Here is a 20847-nt window from a genome sequence, read left to right on the forward strand (position 1 = left end):
ATGCTAACAAATTTTAAAGGGAATAATTGACTTAACCCTCCGGCTGGCAACGTCGTAAATTACGACTCATTTTTTCCTGCCGTGAACTGGCAGAGTCGTAATATACGACTCATTAAACATCGTCTACTAATTACGTCATAGTTCCGATAATTACCGCTCGAATCGCATAAAAGTTATATCACTTTAATCACAAGATCCCAAGCCTTCTAATAATGTATTCACTTTTATATATATATATATATGAATATTTGTTATTTTACTGGCCGCTAAAAGCTCCCGACTACTTCCGCGTGACGCGACTCGGCAACTGTTAGTGCTTGTATATAGTCTTGTTTTTTTCAATTGTAATTTCATTTGTTAAATAAAAGTGTTTATAACTATGTATTTTCTTTTTGTGCATAATTAAGTGAACATTATGCATATTTTAGATTTTTAAATAAAATTAATTTTGAGTTTTTTTTTTAATGGCTTAATATAAAAAATGTTTTTTGAAAAAAAAAGTTTTGAGTTCTGACCATCAAACATCCACCATTATTTAGGCAAAGTCAAATTATAATTATGTTTATATTGTACAACATATTCTGCAGAGTAATTTGATGTATAAAGATTTTTTGTTTTCTCCAATAATTAATTGTACAGGATAAAAAATTAAAAACTCTGCACGAAGCTTCAAAACAGTGTGCCAGTCAAGGCTCAAATGCGCGCCAGCCGGAGGGTTAATCTTTACTTTACGTTGAATAAAAGCCTTTTAAGGTAAGCTCCATTGAAATTAGTTTGATTTAATGTCATTTGAATCTGATCGGTTTTTGCAAAAATCTCAGACTTTGAGGACACAAAATTTAAGTAAGGGAGGCGCAAAGGTCCTTTTAGGACTAAGTGCAAGGACAAACTGTCCTTTTCCCTCAGCACAAACAAAAAAATGTCATTAGAATGTAGGTCAGATCTGGTCATCACCACAATTTTTTTTCAATGTTGTATTGAAAAATAAAGATGCTGAACACATCTGGCTGTCATTTATTTTACTCTACCGCTAGTATTTTATCTGATGAAATAAAACATTGTTTTGTTAAATGATATAGACATCATCAACAACCAGCTGTCTTCTGCCATCTGGTTTACGCAACCATATCATCTACCAAGCCTAGCATTAAACGACGCGCTTTACCAGCAGTACTTTTCTGCCATTTAACCATGAGGACAACAATAGAAATTGTGTATAAAAATTATTACTGGTAGATCTTAAGAACCACCAGAGGTTGCAGCACATTCCTGACAAACATTACATAAAATATTTGTCTATTTTACAGTTGCCAATCAGATATGGCTTAAATGGCAATTCAGAGAAAAGTAAAAAACTATATTTGGTAATTAACGTGTTAAAGAGTGCTTTCTTTTTGTTTTCTCAATAAAAGGAAAGAAAGTAGCTAAATCATACAGAATGGAATAATGTAGTACTTAGGTTCAGTACTCCTAAATCAAATTGATAGCTTAGTTCTACTTTAACACATTGACTGCTGCGTAGTTTCACCCCGCTCTAGCAAGTGGCTACACCACACTGAAACAGTAAACAAGCGGTAGAGCGCGCGGTCCCCGATGGACCGTGCCGCTACCCCAGTGGCGCCACATGGCGGTCACCGGTGGACCGCGCCGCACCCAATGTGTTAAATACAGCCAAGTAGCAAAAGTTACACATTTTTTAAATGATCAATCAGGCAATGCTACTCATTTATTACTGGTAAAGATAACATGATAATTTGCCATACATTGTCACATTGAAAACATCTTGTTGTACAATTCAATGTTAAGAACAGAGTAATAATCCTCCAGTTCTCCTAAATTTTCAAAAAGAAGCAATAAATTAAAATTAAATAAATAAAAACCCCTTTGGAAATCATGATAAAAGAATTTTTTAAGATTAACAACAATTTTTTAATTCAAAAGTCATCCCAAAAGTATTATCTAATGTACAGAATGGATGATCCAAGAGGAAAAAACCTAATTTGTCTTTTGAATATACTATATGACAGTGATCTTAAATTATTTGGCAGTGCATTTGATAACTTTGGTCCAAGAGATAATATTGCAAATGAATATTGTTTGGAAGTCAGCTTTTTGGTTACAATACAATATGGTGAGACTATCATATAAAAGGAATATCTGACCACACCTTGCAATCCACTCCTGGACCTGACTGTCCTTATCGAGCAGCTGCGAGGGAAATGTGCAAGCAGCGATGAGACAAGCGCTCTGCACGTCTCCACTGCGGTCCAGGTAGTGTTGTAGCAGCGACACACATTCGCTCCCTGCCCCGGTCAGCAACACACCACCCAGGTCACCACTCGAAATCAGTGTCTCCGTCAGCTGGCTCAAGTACTCGTACAGCCGTGCATTGGACAAGTACAGACACGCCAGAGCCACCCGATCCTCCACTGCCAATCCTGGCTCATTCTGCAACATCAATACATTTATTACATTTCTTACTCCAATATCAATATTTACAGAACATTATTTTGTTTAATTCCTTAATGCAACTGTTAAATTGTCCCTTATTTCTATTTAACATTTAAAATCAGAATTATGACCAATACATTAATCATTCCACTCCAATGATCTGTGACCTGTTGTCCATGTGAGATACGCTTAATTTGAAGGTAATAATGCATATTTTGCCTGTTTACTGCATACAAATGTATTTCTTCATGGGTTCCATTTCTATAAGGTTTGTGGTTTCTTTTATGGATACAAAACTAATGAAGAGATTGAGTGTAAGTAAACATTTTTATTACAAAGTATACCTTTAACATTATTTGTTACTGAATTTAAGTAACTTTATAAAAGTGTATAAAAAACTTCAACAAAAACTCTTGACTTATTTCAAACTAAAATAAGAATAAAAGTAAACTTTTTCAAGTGATTTTTGTTTAACACATTTTTTTACAAAACTATTCACAGGAAAAAAAATAACGCTACATCAAATATTTTGTGAGTTTGGATAGACACATTAAGGACTTAATTTTGTCATTTAGGGACATTATCTAGGTTAAAAAATGTAGTAAAAGTCATTTTTTCAAACTTCAAACAGTATATTATAATTAGAAACATTAAGTAATATGTTTTATTGGCACATTTACTATTCATTGGTGCTATGCATTGTATTCATTAACAATCAATCACTGCTAAAAGAGGGATAAAATAAATAGTCATAGTCATAGTCATAGATCTTTATTCAAAGCTGTAATATTATAAATACAGTCAGAATAGTGTCACAAATACAGATAGACTAATATCATCACAGATACAGGTTAACCTATCTAAAATCTTATGTTAACTTAACATAAATATTGTTAATTTTAGCAACTAAAATCAACTCAATTTTTATTTTTGTTTAATGGCCCAAGCCCTCAAAAATTCTTCAAAAGAATAAAATGATCGTGATATGAGATAATTTTTTAATTTATTTCTAAACGGATTGATTCCTTCAATTTTTTTTATGTCAATAGGAATGTATTGAATAAATCGTGTACCAGCGTATTCAGTTTTCTTTTTAAACAGATCTAATTTATGATTTTCAAAAATTATACCACTCCTAGTATTAATTATATCTATGAGTGGTATAGTTAGGTATATTTTTAAATTTTGTGTAAGTTATTGTATCGTATATGTATTGACTGTAAACAGTTAAAATTCTTAATTGTGCAAATAAATGTTTAACGGTTGCTTGCCATGGTAAATTTAGAATTAACTGTATTGATTTTTTTTTTTAGTATAAGAATTTTTTCAAGGTTTTTATTTGAAGTAGCTCCATATACACTGATCCCGTAGCTTATATGGGAATGTATTAAAGAAAAATAAATTTGTTTTAAAGTATCCTGGTTACAAAGATTTGCCATTTGCCTAAGGGCGTACAGGCCAGATGATGCTTTTTTTATTATGGTTTGTACATGTTGATTCCAGCTTAAATTTTGATCTATTATTAGACCTAGGAAACAAGTTTCCTCTACCTCCATTATATTTTGGTTATTTATCTTAATGTCATATTGAAAATTAAACTTCGATTGGTGTGTTTTAAAGGGTATAAAATCTGTTTTGCCGGGGTTAAGTAACAAATTTTTTTTTAGTTAAAAAAGAGTTAATTTTATTCAAACAATTAAGAGATGATGTTTCAATTACCTTAGGATCCTTTCCTTTGACAATTACGCTTGCATCATCAGCGTATAAACACATTTTGTTTTCCTCTGCTACTGTAGAAAGTCCTGTTATATAGCAAATAAATAGTAAGGGACCCAAAATTGAACCTTGTGGTACGCCATACTTTATGAGCTTTTTTTCGGATACAAAATTTATTTTGTCTTTATTTATTAAGTATGATAATTCAACGTATTGATTACGGTTACTGATGTAAGAGTGAAACCAATTTATTTCTTTATTTTTTAAGCCTAAATCTTCCAGAACATTTATAAGTTCATCATGAATTACCCTGTCAAACGCTCTAGTCAAATCCATAAAAATTCATAAAGGTCTATTACCTTTATCTAATTCCTCTATTAAATTTTGCACAAATTCTACTGATGCAGTAATTGTTGACCTGCCTGGACGAAAACCATGTTGTTGATTATCCCGACAGATAATTTAACAGTTGTTCATTAACAACTTTCTCAAATATTTTAGAAAACGTCGATAATAATGATACTGGCCTGTAGCTCTCCGGCACCTGAGGATCTCCCTTTTTGTAAATAGGAATTACTTTAGCCGTTTTCAGTTCATCTGGGAATTTACCAGATATTAGAGAAGAGTTTATTGTGTGTGTTAATGGTCTTAATAAATGCCTTATTGCTTTTTTTATTATTACAATTGGTACTTCATCAAAACCAGTAGAATATTTATTATTAAATGAACTGACAATTTTTTAACTTGCTTTTGTGTAACTTGACTGAATCGAAACACTTTTAAATTTGGATTCCAATCTCTAGTACAATAATTTGAGGATTTAGGCACATCTTCATCACCATGGGATATCTGCTGATCCACAACATTGATGAAGAAGTTATTAAAAACATTGCAAACTCTACCTGGATCCAACAACAGTTTTTCTTTATCAAGCAACATAATTTTTTCTTTTAAATTCTTATTTTTACCAGTTTGCATGTTAATTAACTTCCAGGTTGTTTTGTTAACGTTACTTGAACATTTTATTTTCTTATCAAAAAATCTTTTTTTAGCTTGAATAATTTTTAGTTTAAGATCACGTTTTTTAATATTTAGCTGCTTTAAGTTATTATTTTGTTTGTTCTTTCTATATATCTTTTCTTGCTCAATTAAATCTGTTCTTTCGTTTTTAATCTCTTCTGTCACCCAATTGTTTTTGGATATGCAATTAGGTCTTAGACTAGATACTTTAGGGAAACAAATGTTAAAATAGTGCAAAAAAATAGAATGGAAAGTATGAAACTTGTCATTGACACCAGACATATAAACATCTATCCAACTTTCTGATCCTAAAAGTTTTAAGAAAGTTTCAATATTACTTTCGCTAAATTTTCTTGTTAATTCTCTATATTTCTTATGTTTATTGCTATCTGTATCATAAAAATTACCAACTTCCATCAATTGCCCGTCATGATCAGATACTGCTGTGATAATCCCCTCCACTTTTATATATTTTTTATCAATATTGGTTATAAAGTTGTCAATTGATGTTGCAGTTTCTTTACTAAATCTAGTAGGAAAATTAACTGCTTAATACACTCCATGTTCAGTTAATATATTTCTAAAAATTTTTTAAAGTCAGATTATTATTTAAAATATTTATATTGATGTCCCCAGCGATAATAATGTTACTAAAGTTATTGCAGAGAACATTCAGAAGTTGGTCCAGTTTTTCAAAAAAGTTATTGATTAGACTATTATTTGAAGATCTGTATAGGCAAACAATTACAACATCAACATTTGCAATGGTAATTTCTGAAACACAACATTCAAATTCCTTTTCAGTTATTAATTTGTCAATTGAAAATTTACTTATATTTTTACTTTTGATCCCATTTTTAGTTAACACCATAACCCCTCCTCGTGTAGTTTTAGAACGGCAAAAAAAAGAACTTACTGAGTAATTACATACATTAAGCCGAGAAATTTCATTTTCGTTCAAACTGTGCTCACTAAGAGCTACAACATCGGGATTCAATTCATCAAGAGCAATTTCTAAAAGGTCAATTCTCGTAGGTAGGTATTGTACATTTTGATGGAAGGTGGTAATTTTTTTACATTTTTCTAATTTACCAAGTTTTAACCTACATTGTTTTTGTTCAATTCCTTTTCTAAAAAATTTTTCCGATGTACACTTGACATCGCTGCTTCAGGTGTAGAAGAGCCAAGTAAAGGGTCAATATCACTCAATTCACCAACCTCACTTGAAATATTGAGCACTGACTTCCTGAAACCAACAACACTTTCACTTGACTCATGAGGCATATTCAGGGCATCATCCTCCATATTCAAGCTGTCACCAGTTTCCACATCCATAACTTGCTGGTCACTGCTGAGGTTTACAGCGGCAGATGCAGGCAGTGGTGGAAAAGACCTCATCTCCATCATGTCAGGAACATCTGTTGGGCCATCTTTCCTCTCATTAAAAGACGTTGAAGGTTGTGAGAGAGACAAACAGCTGTTTAGGTCAGGTGTTGACGGTGGAGGTTTTAGCTCTTGACTTAAAGAAGATAAAATTAGCTGGCGTAAACAACTCACAAACTTCTTATGTGATAGTCCGTTTCGCAGCACCCCATATGGTTGTTCATTATGAGTGATAACAAAAACTTGTGCATTGGTTGTCAGACGAAATTCAACAAACTTGTGAATAAAAAGATCAGGAGGCAGGCAGTCCCTAACACAACCCAAAGGCGAGCATATAAGTCTCTTAAGTCATAGGTAGCAACAAAATTGAGAAAAACAATTACAAGTAAACAAACATAGAGCTTGCAGCAAATACACCTGCAAAGTAAGCAAAATATCAAAGTAAGCTGACAATTGTTTGGGTTAACAGGTATAATTAATGAACAACCAAATCAGAAAGTTTTTGTTAGCACCATTTCAGTTTCTATGATTTATTTAGGAATGAAACAATCTAGAGTAAGCAACACATTCCAATGAACAGTAGTGACATGGAATAAAGCTTGAAAGACAGAAAACTAAGTTTACGAGAATAATAAATAAGCTTGAAAGTGTGTTTACTGAAGTAATCACATTACTTGGTTACTGTAGCTCGGATCAGACGACTTTACAAAAAAAAGATAATGATACCTCAACTCATTTTTTTTTGTATGATTCTTTTCAGAGTACACTTTCAATGACCCAATAGCTTTTAACACTTTAAGTGCCAAGTGCTTATTGGGCCAAAGTCAAACCTCTGTTGATATTAGTGTAGAATTCCAACAAATAATTGACAACTTTTTCAAAAACTAATATTACATGGGGGATTTTTGTTTTATTATGTACGAGAAAAGGTAGGCTATAACTTATAATATTTATTTTAATGATAAAACCTGAAGAAACGTTTAAATAAAATAAAAAATATAGTACAGTAGAGTCCTGCTCATCAGAACAGATTCAGGAGGAAATTCTTATATTTATTTATAGCGATAATGCACAGTTATAGCAACTAATTACCTAACAAATAATTGAAAGTGGATGCATCATATCGTAAAAAACTTTATTAAATAAGCGTACAGTATTTTATTAGGACAAATTGCATATGGTACAGTACAGTACATAAATAACAAAGCTTAAATACAGTACCAAATTTAAACATATAATTTAAGTATGAGTTAAATTAAGAAGTTAAATCAAACATAAACTGGACGTATAGTACTGATATTATTGTTGAGTACAATATTAATGGTTTAAAATACACGAATTCAGTAATTGTCTTTTATTGCAATGAAGAGAGTCTATTGGATAGTGTGTAGTTTTCCCATCGTGTCATAAACATGATATTGGCAGGTGTAACAGTAGCCTGTTGCTCTAGGTATCCTAGTGCAAGATTAAGGGCTACTGCACCGTCTATGTGTGGCACCAACTCTATCAATCAGGTTCTCGTCGCCACTTCCTTCCTCCTCACACTCCTCCATCGATTCTTGAGTGACTGTGCGAAGGTCGTCTAGCCTGTCTTTAAGAGTAATAGTGATATGCTTTCGCTTACTTGCCATGACAATCAGCTCACACTTTTATAACGCAAAAAAATCACAACAGTGGGATCGATGTTTGCACTGAGACAACAGGCGACACACTGCAGACTACAGAACAATGTGCAGCTGTTTTTTTCGCACGCCTAGGAAGGGGTTGTACTGTCTGGTCTGTAGCGCATGGACATGTCCAATATGCACTACTAAAGTGAACAATGGTGTACTGTAACTTACTAACTGTGATTAGTATTCGCAGTCCAACACATTTGTTGCATGAAATACAGTGCAATAACCAGAAAACGTGTTTTAATAAACAATATTTTGATAATTTTACATCAAAATAGACTCATACTTAATATTTATCTAATTCTGGCTAATCCGAACAATTGCCTAATCTGAATGGGATTCGGTCCCAATTAGTTCGGATTAGTGGGATTTCACTGTAATAACGTATTACAATGTTTTAAGTACTGAGATACAAAAATTGTAATTCTATGATCTATTTATTTTTATCCACTTTTTTATTGGATTAATTATTTGATCCCTGGGTAAATAGAAACAAATATATCAAGTTTTAGAAAGTTGTATTTGTAAGCTGAGTACTGAGAGTAGTAAAATAAAAAATTGAACAAACAAAAAGAGGGAAAGAAACCGAAAAGACCTCACTCTGATGGATCCACTCCGGAGGCCCACCAGAGGAAGAAAACAAAGAACGAAGGAAATCAAGGGGAACGCAAGGAGCAATCTGGACAACCCCAGAAACCTTCCTACAAACAAGCGGTAGCTGGTATAAGGGTAGGGGTCTTGCACTCCAATTTTCCCGAGACCCTACTCACAACCGAACAGATGGAGAAGATCCAGAGCTTCATCCTGGAAGCTATCGTGGAGGAACAGGAGGGTCCCTACTCTCCAAGATTCTACGGTATCAACAGGAGACAAGGGGTTCTAATCTTCACCTGCGAAAACATGGAAACAGCAGAATGGCTTAAAGGAAAGCAAGACTCCCTAAAGCCTTGGGAAGAGGCCAGTCTAAGGATAGTACCAGAGGAAGAAATCCCTCGTGCGAGAATTGCGACTGTCTATCTTCCTGACAGTATACTTGATACAACCGAAAAGATAATGAAGCTCTTAAAAGGACAAAACAAAGAGCTATCTGTCGGAGAATGGAATGTTCTGCGGAGAAGCGACGAGGGGAAGTCTGTCCTACTCACCCTGGCAGTCGACTGCGCTACAGCGAACAAGCTTGAGAAGGAAGGTCCTTGGATCGGCTACAAGTTTGGGAAAGTTCAGCTTAGACTGAAGAAAAAACAACAAGGAAACATAGAACAACCCACAAGGGAAGAGGGGACTACAGAGAAATCTGAGACGGTCACCACAGAAAAAAATGACCGCTGAAGAGATGGAAGTGGAGGAGGCCACGAAGGTGTCAGAGCAATCTGTACATACCTTACCTAAAAGGTCTACTCCACAAGCCAGTGCAGCGGTCGAAGAAGAAAGACCCACCTGTTCTCTCTTCTTGAAGAAGGGACCTTCGCTCAAAGGACCATCCGTCTCGGCTCGAGGAAGAAAAGGGGATAAAGTCTCCAAGCAATCCAGAAGAAGAGACGGGGATGGACCACCTGGGGGAGGTGGGAAAAAGGCGTAAGTATGCGCCTAATACAGATAAACCTACACCATGCAAAGGGCGCAACTGACATCTTGGGAAGAAGGTTTATCTCAACAGGCCTGGATATCGCCCTAATCCAGGAGCCTTGGATCAATAGAGGTTGCATCAGAGGACTGACAACTCAGGTAGGTAATCTCATTTATGATCGAACAATTGAAAACCCAAGAACTTGTATTCTAACTTCAAAACTAATAACAGTCTTTCCGATTACAGATCTAATAACAAGGGATCTGGTGGCGGCTACAGTGAAGGTGGCTTCACTGCAAGGGGACAGAGAGGTTACTATAGCCTCAGCCTACTTCCCCAACCCGTCAACAAGCTGCCCACCAAAAGAACTAGAAAGACTATTGCAGAGCTGCAGAGACAGAGGCTCGGCCCTCATTCTCAGCTGCGACTGCAATGCTCACCACACGTATTGGGGAAGTACGAACACAAACAAGAGAGGTGAGGAACTTCTACAGTTTATGTTCAGCAATGATCTAGTGTTAGAGAATAGAGGGTCAAGCCCAACCTTTATAACTAGAAATAGGAAAGAAGTCCTGGACATAACCCTATCTACAGGACTCAAAAACATAAATATAGTAAGGTGGCACGTCTCCAAGGAGGCCTCACTATCGGACCACTGTCCAATTAGGTTCGACATAGAGGAGATAGGGGAAAGATACGTGACCCACAGGGTTCCTAAATCGACCAACTGGAGAGGTTACAGAGAGTCCCTGGCAGAAGAGTTGGAAGAAATAGGACCCTTTCAGAAAAATGAATTTGAATTAGAAAGGTCTGCACAAATAGTAGAGCAAGCTATAATAAAGGCCTACGAGAAAAACTGTCCTCCCAGGCAAAACCGGTTGAAGAGGGATGTGCCGTGGTGGACTGGGAGGTTGGAAACATTAAGAAACAAAACAAGGAAATTATTAAAATGGGCAAAAAGGACAGACGACTGGCTCCCTTATCTACAGGCCCAAAATGAATATAAGAAAGAACTTAGAACAAACAAAAGAAGAACCTGGAGGAATTTCTGTAAAAATATTAACAGTCTTCCTGAGGCATCCAGGCTTCAAAAAACTCTCCAAACGGAGCATACAAATCCTATGGGGACTCTAGTAAAGGACAATGGTGACCTAACAATGAACAGGAAGGAGACCTTAGAACTACTTCTGGAGACACACTTCCCGGGGGGTCAGCTAACTCGTAATGAGGATACTTATTCTCTATATGGGGGGGGATCCAGTCGGGAGGTGGCAAAAGCCAGACAGGTGTCTAACAGACTATTCACACACGAAAGAATTAAATGGGCGATAAGATCGTTCAAGCCATTTAAATCTCCTGGGGCGGATGGAGTTTTTCCAGCCCTTCTTCAAGAGGGGCTGGACATTCTATTAAATACCCTTAGCATTCTATTTAGAAGCAGTTTCGCCCTAGGATATATACCAAAGAATTGGAGGATAGCACTAGTGGTGTTTTTGCGGAAAAATGACAGGGATCCAACAAAACCCAGTTCGTACAGACCCATAAGCCTAACCTCCTTCATGGTGAAAACTATGGAAAAAATAATAAATAGACACATAAGGGACGTAATATTACTGGTACACCCACTTAGTCCCACACAACACGCATACATAGAAGGAAAATCAACCACCACTGCTCTCCACAGTTTAGTGAGAGAGGTGGAGAATACCTTCGAAAAAAAGGAAGCCCTAGTCAGCGTCTTCATGGACATTGAAGGAGCTTTCGACCGAGTAGCATATCAATCCATGAAGACTGCGATGGAGCGTTTTGGAGTTTCCCCAGACGTAGTCAAATGGATAGTAGCCCTCCTAAAAAGTAGACAGGTGAAAGCCAAGTACGGGGACGAATCGGCTGCGATCACGGCCCAAAGAGGCTGCCCCCAGGGGGGAGTCTTGTCTCCTCTCCTGTGGGCGATGGTAGTGGATGATCTCCTAAGAAAAGCAGAGAAGAGGGGGATAAGGCTACTATGTTATGCGGATGACCTAGTGCTTATGATTAAAGGGAAAAACATTGGCAGGCTGGAACGCCTAATACAAACAGAACTGAACTTCATAAGCAACTGGTGTCATGGGGAAGGTCTGCGGATCAACCCATCAAAAACTAATATGATTACCTTTACCAGGAAAAGGAAATTCCAGCTAGCTAAACCGGTCCTGGAGGGAATCAGCATTAACCAAACAAAAGAAGTGAAGTATCTGGGTTTAATCCTGGATGAGAAGCTCACTTGGAACTCCCATATTAGAAACAAGACATCCAAAGCAATAATGGCCCTTGGGGCCTGTAAGAGACTCTTTGGATTTAAATGGGGACTTAAACCCAAAATGATATATTGGATTTACGAAACCATAATAAAACCAATGGTCACATATGCTGCTTTAGTGTGGTGGCCGAAGGTCGAACAAACAACAGCTGCAAAAAGGCTACAGAGTCTTCAGAGGTTAGCTTGCTTAACACTTTGAGTCCCGGGTTCTTAGCAATATTTATATGTGCTGTCCCAGCCATTTCAAGGGTTTTTTAGTTAAATTGTAAAAAAATTGTAAGTTATAGTTTCTTAGCAACCAATATATCAAATTAAAAAGCAGAAAAATATAAATGAAACAATAAAAAATGTTACTTACCTTTTTAAAGTCAATACAAATCTTGAGTCCATAAAAAGTGTGTAAAATACTGAAGAAAAAAAAATTGGAACATAGCGCATAAATTTATTTGCACATTTTTCTTCTTGACTTTTTTCTGCTAAACATAACATATTACACATCAAAATAAAGCCAAGAAGTTGTAGTTCAAATATATGTATATATATCCAAGGTAAATATATAAATTTTTTTGAAATCAATGAAAATGTTGAGTCCATAAAAAGTGTGTAAAATACTGAAGAATAAAAATTGGAACATAAAGCATAAGTTTGTTTATACATTTTTCTTCATGATTCTTTTCAGCTAACCATAACATATTACACATCACAACAAAGCCAAGAAGTTGTAGTTCAAATATATTTATTTATAATCAAGGTAAATAACACAGATAAAAAGTTGAATAGAGAAAATGTTGTTCTATTTACAAGTAGTTAGTTTTAGTGTGAAACAATCTGAAACATTCAGGAAGGCAGAGGGCAGTGTCACACTCTGGGCAAAACCACACAGTTTCTTTTCTTCCAGATTTGCCTGTGGTTTGCTTATTTTTCTCTGAACAAACTTTGCACACTCTTGTTGGATGGACCTTCTTATCAGTCGGAGGAATTTTTTCGGGAAAATGTCTGCCTGTAAGTCTGCTGGCTTTAGGTCTGTCCCCTTGCCCTTGTTCTTCTTGATAAAGGGATCCTCCCTTTTCAGATAATGCTTTCCCAATAGAAATAATAAATTTTAGTAGGTGGCATTTTTTTCTGAGATGTGCAGGCCTCGAAGAACGGTACAGAATAAATGCGTTTGAAATGGAAACCATAAACAGATGAAAAAATAACTTTTTCCACCATTTCATCTGTTTCCTTTTAAATGGATAGTATGCAACAAGCTGATCATTTCTGTCAACACCTGTTTTATTTTTGTTATAATCTATTATAACATCAGGCTTTGTTTTTTGTACTGGACCCTGTTTACCCCTTACTATCACCTGAGAGGATGTGTTTTTATGTACAGAAGATAGAGTTAGAACATCTCTAGTGTCTTTCCACTTTGTGCACAAAATGTGATTTCTTCTTTTGGAGATAATCTCATTTTTTGCCAGCTTCTTTTGTATAACAGTTTTTGGCAGCTCTTTCCTGTTACTCATACATGTACCAACGGCTTTTGTTGATTTGTCCCACAAAAAGTCGAATAACTTGGGGGATGTGTAAAACCTGTCCATGTATACTGTGTGTCCTTTGTCTAAATAATTTGAAAGTAGCCTGCGAAACAGCGAGGTTATGCTACTATCATCACTCTTACCAGTGTAAAATCTCAAATGACAAGACATATCCAGTGGAAGAATCACATACGATGTACAGTTTTATACCGTATTTGTCCGGCTTATTCTTGTTGTACACTCTAAATCTAATTCTGCCCCTAAATCCACAGGTCCCTTCATCAACAGTGAGATTTTCATAGGGAGAGAAACATTCAGAAAACTTATGTACCAAGTGGTCAATGTAGGGTCTGAGTTTGTGACATGGATCATGTCTATCTCTGTTATATGGAATATACGAGGCATTATCGTTCAAATGGAAATTTGACAATAATGCAAAAAACCTATTCCTAGGCATCAATGAACCAGCAAATCCAGTTTTTATGAAATTGTCCTTGGCCCAATAATCTCTCAATCTTGGCATTTTTACAACACACATGTGAAGAATTATTGAGAAAAATAAATACACCTCATGTAATTTTACAGTTGTCCATGTTGCCCAAATACTGTTCTTTTTTATTCTATTGCTTCTTCTCAGTTTGTCAAAAATGCTTTTAGCATATTTATTGGTCTCAGATTTAAATATTTTTATCAAACTTTCAGGGAAAAAAATTGAAAAAACATCAAATGGGGTGAAGTTTTCATCAATAGCACATTTGATGCCACTGTATTCATTGAACACAGGAAGTTCTGGTTGTTCATCATCCGATTTCCAACCAAGTTCTTCATCAGTAGGTTTTGATCTCCTTCTATTTGGTTGAGACCTAGGCCTATTTGTTACAATATTATTTACCACCTGAATATTATCATCACTAGGCCTATTTTCTATTTCCACCAAAACATTAGGCCTACTGTCAGATTCCACTAACTCATTAGGCCTAGGCCTAGTTTCACCCTTATTAGTAGAAATCCTCTTTCTTTTTTTAGATACCTTAGGCTTATTTGTACTTTGTTGAAGGCCACTAGTAGAAGGGATAGATGGATCAAAGCATAAATTATCAGAACTATCAGAATCAGAATCATAACTTAGATTGTCTGTTGTACAAGTTACCTCAAAATCGGGATCGGCATCTTCATCATCCACAAACTCCCATTCAGACCCAGAGTCGTCAATAAACTCACTTATCTTTTCAAAAACCACATTTATATTATTATTTAGGACACCATTAGGTTCAGCATTGTCAAAATCTGAATTCTCATCGTCAGAATCTGTATTATACAATGTATCAACGATAAGCTTCGTTGTTTTGGGATCCAAAAATTCACCCATTTTACGCGTGTGAGTTGAATAACATAATAAAACAACACTGAGCAACACAAAATCCTAATTGTATAAATAACTATAACTAAAACCACTTTTATTTCACTGTAAAACACAAAACGAGTAGACGTACAAAGAGTACAGACGCCACGGCACGGCACTAGCAGACAAATACGTAGTTCTTGACTAATGTAATATAAATAACATAGTAAAAAATATAACTGAGAACTCCAAATACTAATTTTATAAACAACTGTAGCTAAAATAACTTATAATTCACTGTAAAACAAAGAGCTAGTGTAAACAGTCCAGACGTCACGGCACCAGCTGACAACTGCGTAGTTGGTGACTCGGCGTCGTATCAGCTGTTTGTGACACAATTTCTTTTATAATATTTTTTTGCTTGTAACCGTTTATAAATAACCAAAGACTAATAAAATTAGTCTAATATGACTTGCTAAACATAACACAACCTCTAAAAACGTCAGTAATGCGAATTACCAGTCTCCACGAACTAAAATTAGACTGCCCGGCCTGAGCTCGGGCTTGGGTCATTGACGATATTGACATAGCCCGGCCTGAGCTCGGGCTTGGGATTCAAAGTGTTAAGCATCACGGGAGCAATGAGCTCCTGCCCAACACTAGCAATGGAAGCGGTTCTGGGTTATACTCCTCTTGGCCAGGAAGTGATGAGAACAGCTGCGATGAGCGCAATGAAGCTTCTAGGAACAAAGGTAATAAATGCTACCTCCCTAGAAGGCCACATGAAGATATTGGAAAATTTCCCTGAGGCTGAAATGCTAACCAAAGTATCTGATACTATGGTTAAGAAATACTCCTTTGAAAAACCATACACGGTCTCTATCGGAAGTAGGGAGGAATGGATTAAAAGGGAGGCCTACCCTAAAAAAGGAGTCCTGAAGTTTTACACCGATGGTTCACTCCTAGACTCAAGGGCAGGATATGGAATACATGGACCTGGAGTTGACATGGCTGTGCCCCTAGGAAGACATGCCTCAGTTTTTCAGGCGGAGGTCATGGCAATAGATTCATGTTCTAGAAGACTCACACAGTTGGGGACAAAAGGATTATCATACCTTATACTCTCTGATAGTCAGGCTGCACTGAAGGCACTGGATACCTGTTCGATTAATTCGAAAGCGGTCTGGGAATGCAGGAAGGCCCTAGCAGAGCTAGCAACAAATAACAGAGTAACACTCGGATGGGTGCCGGGTCATGAAGGAATTCATGGAAACGAAAAAGCGGACATCCTCGCCAAAAAGGGAGCAGAATCCATATTGGTGGGGCCTGAGCCAGGTTGTGGAATATCCTTCTCCAGCATTAAAGCTCTGGTTAAAGATTGGGAAAAGAGGACAAGATACAAGAATAGGAGCAGAGCCTCGGGTTTAAGAATATCGAAAATGTTTATCTCTCCTTATGCAAAAGGGTGGACAGCTCTCCTAGACCAGAATAAGGAGGATATAAGACTGATATTAGGAATGTTGACAGGACATGGCCCTCTGAGGAAGCACCTTGTGAAGGTAGGCCTTAGTAGGAGCAGCGAATGTAGACTCTGTGGAGAGGAGGAGGAGTCAGCAGAGCACATTTGGTTGGATTGTCCTGCCATCGTAGAGACTAGGAAAAGATACTTGGGAGCATATCTCCTCAGCCCCAAGGACATCAGAGAACAGGAGCCCTTAAATTTGATTGGTTTTTGCAAAAGCCTCGGTTTTTGAGGGCACAAATAAAAGTAAGGGAGGCGCAAAGGTCCTTTTAGAACTAAGTGCGGGGACAAAGTGTCCTCTTCCCTCAGAAGGAACAAAAAAAAAAAAAAAAAAGCTGAGTACTGATTTTTTAAATATATTTTAGCAATTGTTAAAAATCTGCACGAGTATATAAGTTAACTTTAATATTTAGCAAATGGTGTTTAGCAGTTGTAACAAATCGAATTAAGAGAGATCTATTTTTATTTCATTTATTATGTATAAAATGAGACTAAGTACAATGCCATACCTCAACATTTAGTAATAGAATAGTAAATATTCCAAAAGCCAATCTAGTCGACCCTTAACACGTCTCGGAATTACTAGTGGGCCGACTAAATTGGCTCTTGGCACTCAGAAGGTTAAGTATTTTTATAACTGTTATTTCGAATAATAAAAATTAAGGATATAAACACACCAATGTTTTACAATTTTAAAGCAATGTAAAACTTACAAGGACTGTGTCGTAGTTGTCTCCTTCAAGTGTGAGAAAGGCAAACATTGCTCGCAGGTATGGGTTGGATATCTGGGCACGTTGTGACATGCACAGTTCTCGCCACATGCTGCTCCTTGAGTCAGTGAAGCCTAGTTAACACAGTAATCTCATATCTTTAGACTTATAATGATTTTATTTCAAAATAGCTGACTTACTTTCTACAAGGAAACCGGTATTTAAAGTAAACTCCTGACACTATCATAATAGTAACACAGTATTTAGAATTCAGTAATATGAGAAACTCTGGCTTATAAAAATGAGTACAGTTAAATTTTATTATCTTCTTCATAAATCTTTTATATTGATATGCCTGTTAAAAAATTTATACATATACACATACAAAACATAATATCTAAAGTAGATTAGAAATAACGAAGCTCCATTGAAAATTTAAGGTACTCTTATTTATATACATCTTGAGGTGTTCAGCAGATAATGGTTTCTAAACTGAATCTGTGGTTTCAAATATTTTATACAACAAATTATTAACCCCTTGAACAGTTGAGAGTACCTGAGAGAGCCATAGCGACAATGGTAAGTCTGTCGTTGTAAGTTTGGGCACCACGTGTTAGGATCTCGATGGCTAGGCGCAGGCGCAGGTTGAACACAGCAATGGCGGCCGCCCTGCACACTCCCTCTTCCCCCTCACTCTCCACAGTCTCCAGGAAAGTCGGCAGGGCAGCCAGGTCCCGATCGAACATCCAACCACACAGCTGCAACGCCTTGTCTCTGTCTTCACTCCTGGATCCACAGAGCAGACGATAAATTATTTGTCAGCCGACTGCTGACCACTAGTTAACAATCTCAAATTTACAACATAATGTCCAACAGCTTAACAAGTGATCCAGTATTACTCAACAGGACACTTTGATAATATTGGTTACTGTTCTCTTGTGTTTGTGTAGGATACCTAAACTGTCAGTATCCTATGTTTGACAAGAGATTCCACACTTACTTAACCATTTAATTTTAAGGCACTGTAAATTTGTGAATAATGACAACAAACGTTCATTTCACTGATATGAGCATTACATAAAAAAAAATAGTCAAAAACAAAATTTTACACACTACGCTTAATTAAACAAAAGTACGCTTAAAATAACAAAATTCAAAATAAAAATTGTTTACACTTAAAATAAAAATATGTAAAAAATGTGCTAAAATGGTTCTTTATGTAAAAGAATAAGAACATCCTACTTTTACAAAATATAATTTTATTGTTTTAAAAGATAGAACAATTTTGCAGGAAAGCAGAAGTAACAAATTAAAACTTGTATAAAAAATTTATTTTCAGTGTGTGTAATTATTGCTATATTTCAATAAAATATATATCAAATAACGAGGTCACACCCCTAGCACTCCTGCGGCTGGTCACACGTAATATAGGAGAAATCTAACATTTGTGTAATTGAATATGACTAGATAAATTGTAATGATAAGTAACACTTATCAGCACAGGCGAAGCCTTCCCCTCCAGTCCATCGCCTTGCTGTCTCATTGTTTCAGCCAAGTCGCGACGTCAAAGAAAGTGCCGACATTGGTTTTTTTGTTAGTATCCTACTTTTGCCTGTGTGATTGTGCTCTTTATTGAATTGTCACCATAGACAGAAGGAACTAATATTTTGATATATTTAGTAGGTTTAATCTATGAATACTGTAAAATGGAAGTTTGATTTCTCTTGCTAGAGAACTGTGCTCGGGACGTTTAAAACCTTTTCTTTCTCTTCTATTCTCTACTTTTTCATGCATTAATTGCCTCCCCACCTGATGAAGAAAATAGATTCAATCCTCAAAACATTGTAACATTGTATACATCTTGTAACAGATAATGATAGCAAATGTCTGAAATTCTACTATCCTTTCAAAATTTCTATCACCAATAACAAACTTTAAATAAAGAATTGTTGACTATGTATTAATGAAATTTGCAGTGTCCCCATAATTGAACAGATATATTGACAAACCGTATTGCTCGTACAAGGGTTTTGAACCGCTTTTGTGACACAGTTGTTCCAAAAGGAGCAGTACCATCAGTGGCTCAGTGGCTTGCCTTTTTCACTCATATTTCGTACAAAAGCCCAAAAAATGCATTTATCTTAATAAAGTCAGTAAGGATTTACAGTTCTTCTCGGGTTCAAAGTTTAAACGCATCTCTTAAAGTTGTTGGTTCATATAATGTATAACAAACAATAACTGATATTATATTATCAGGTAAAACATCTTACTGATCAGTTACTATTTTGTGGTCTCTGAATTCTCAAACATCACTTGGCCATTTCTTCACAACATTTTGTTTGCATTTCTTTAGCATTATGAACATTCCAATAGAGTCCATTTTTAGACGTAAAAAAGACATTTCACGTAAATTTGAAGTACGTTTCCTTTGTTGAGATGTCTCAATCTGCAAAGAGCCTGGGCTGGAAGAGATCGGCTGAGCAGCTCCTGTGACTATATCAGAAAGACTGTACAACAGCAGTGCCCAGAAGTGTTAACCATTTCTCAACAGGAAGGGTTTTCCCAGTTGATCCTCTTACCGGCCTACGAATATTTCTACTGATCCCTGTGTCTTGAGAAGAATATAAGACAGGTACTTGGAATGTGGTCCTTTGCTGAGAAGTTCCAGGCAACATTGGGTCAGCGTCCTGTAGAATTTCCAAGGATGTGTACTTGTTCATAGCTTCTTCCCGAACAGTATGTACAGGTTCTTTGTCATCGGACTGCTCAATATTTTATTCACGAAACTCAGAATTAGCGTCTGTGTCGAGCACATTCCTTTGCTTAAAAAATCATTTCACTAGAAGTTCCTTCAACCATTAAAGAATGTTGTCATCATTTACGTTCATTGAGGAATAAAACTATTTTAAAAGACTTAATATTCCCCCACACAAACACAAATAAAAACTAAAATTAAGTACGCACATGAATTATTCATACAGTTACGCGGTAGGTGGTACCGTTAGATTGCTCCTACTACTGCACTCACGTGGTAGGTCTAATGTTAGACACAAACTAACATTTTACGACCCGCCATACTTCCCCCAACATCACCATGCTTACCACTCATTTTATGAAGAAACGTTGCTAAATATACCAAAGAACAATTAGAAGATTAACAAACGGGAAACAAAAAAATCATTCAGATGACAGAAAATGTTAGATGTGAGCTCATAGCGTGACCTCTTGCAACAAATTATACAAGAATCATTGAAATTTATTAATTTTCTCCATACATGACCATAATCTCTCATAAATTTAGGCATATAATAAAATATTATGACTTACCTATAGAGTCTTACTGAAGTCTGAGAATTCTCTGTCCAAGGTGTCAACACCAACTCTGACTTGTTGGCAATCGTTGTGCCAATGTCCATCCCCAACACCGATCTGTACATCAATTCTGCGACTTACAAATGAATTTTTTGTTGAACTACTCATGGTATAAACTATAAGTTATACTCTCTTAAGTTTTTGTTCGAAATTGGTCACTCTAAAACAATGCCAAACAAAAACTGACGAGAGATTTTCAGAGAAAATTCCAAAACAGATAAGTAGAAACATTACAAAATTCTAGATACATTCTAGTATAGAGCTTAGGCACC

The 20847-nt window shown here is 36.1% G+C and overlaps 1 protein-coding gene across 2 annotated transcripts in view; it reads right to left on the reverse strand.

The window, feature by feature from the left end:
- LOC124365851 (GATOR complex protein MIOS-B-like) overlaps positions 1–20847 on the reverse strand; it is a 57763-nt gene that overhangs the window by 11616 nt on the left and 25300 nt on the right. For both annotated transcript variants that reach the window (XM_046821917.1, XM_046821918.1), the window contains exons 9-12: positions 20531–20632; positions 17760–17989; positions 17207–17337; positions 2168–2448 (exon numbers count right to left, since the gene is read on the reverse strand). In XM_046821917.1, the coding sequence (XP_046677873.1) occupies positions 2168–2448; positions 17207–17337; positions 17760–17989; positions 20531–20632 (744 nt within the window). The remainder of the gene's footprint in view (positions 1–2167; positions 2449–17206; positions 17338–17759; positions 17990–20530; positions 20633–20847) is intronic.

This window comes from Homalodisca vitripennis, chromosome 7, assembly GCF_021130785.1.
Source record: "Homalodisca vitripennis isolate AUS2020 chromosome 7, UT_GWSS_2.1, whole genome shotgun sequence".
Lineage (NCBI taxonomy): Eukaryota > Metazoa > Arthropoda > Insecta > Hemiptera > Cicadellidae > Homalodisca > Homalodisca vitripennis.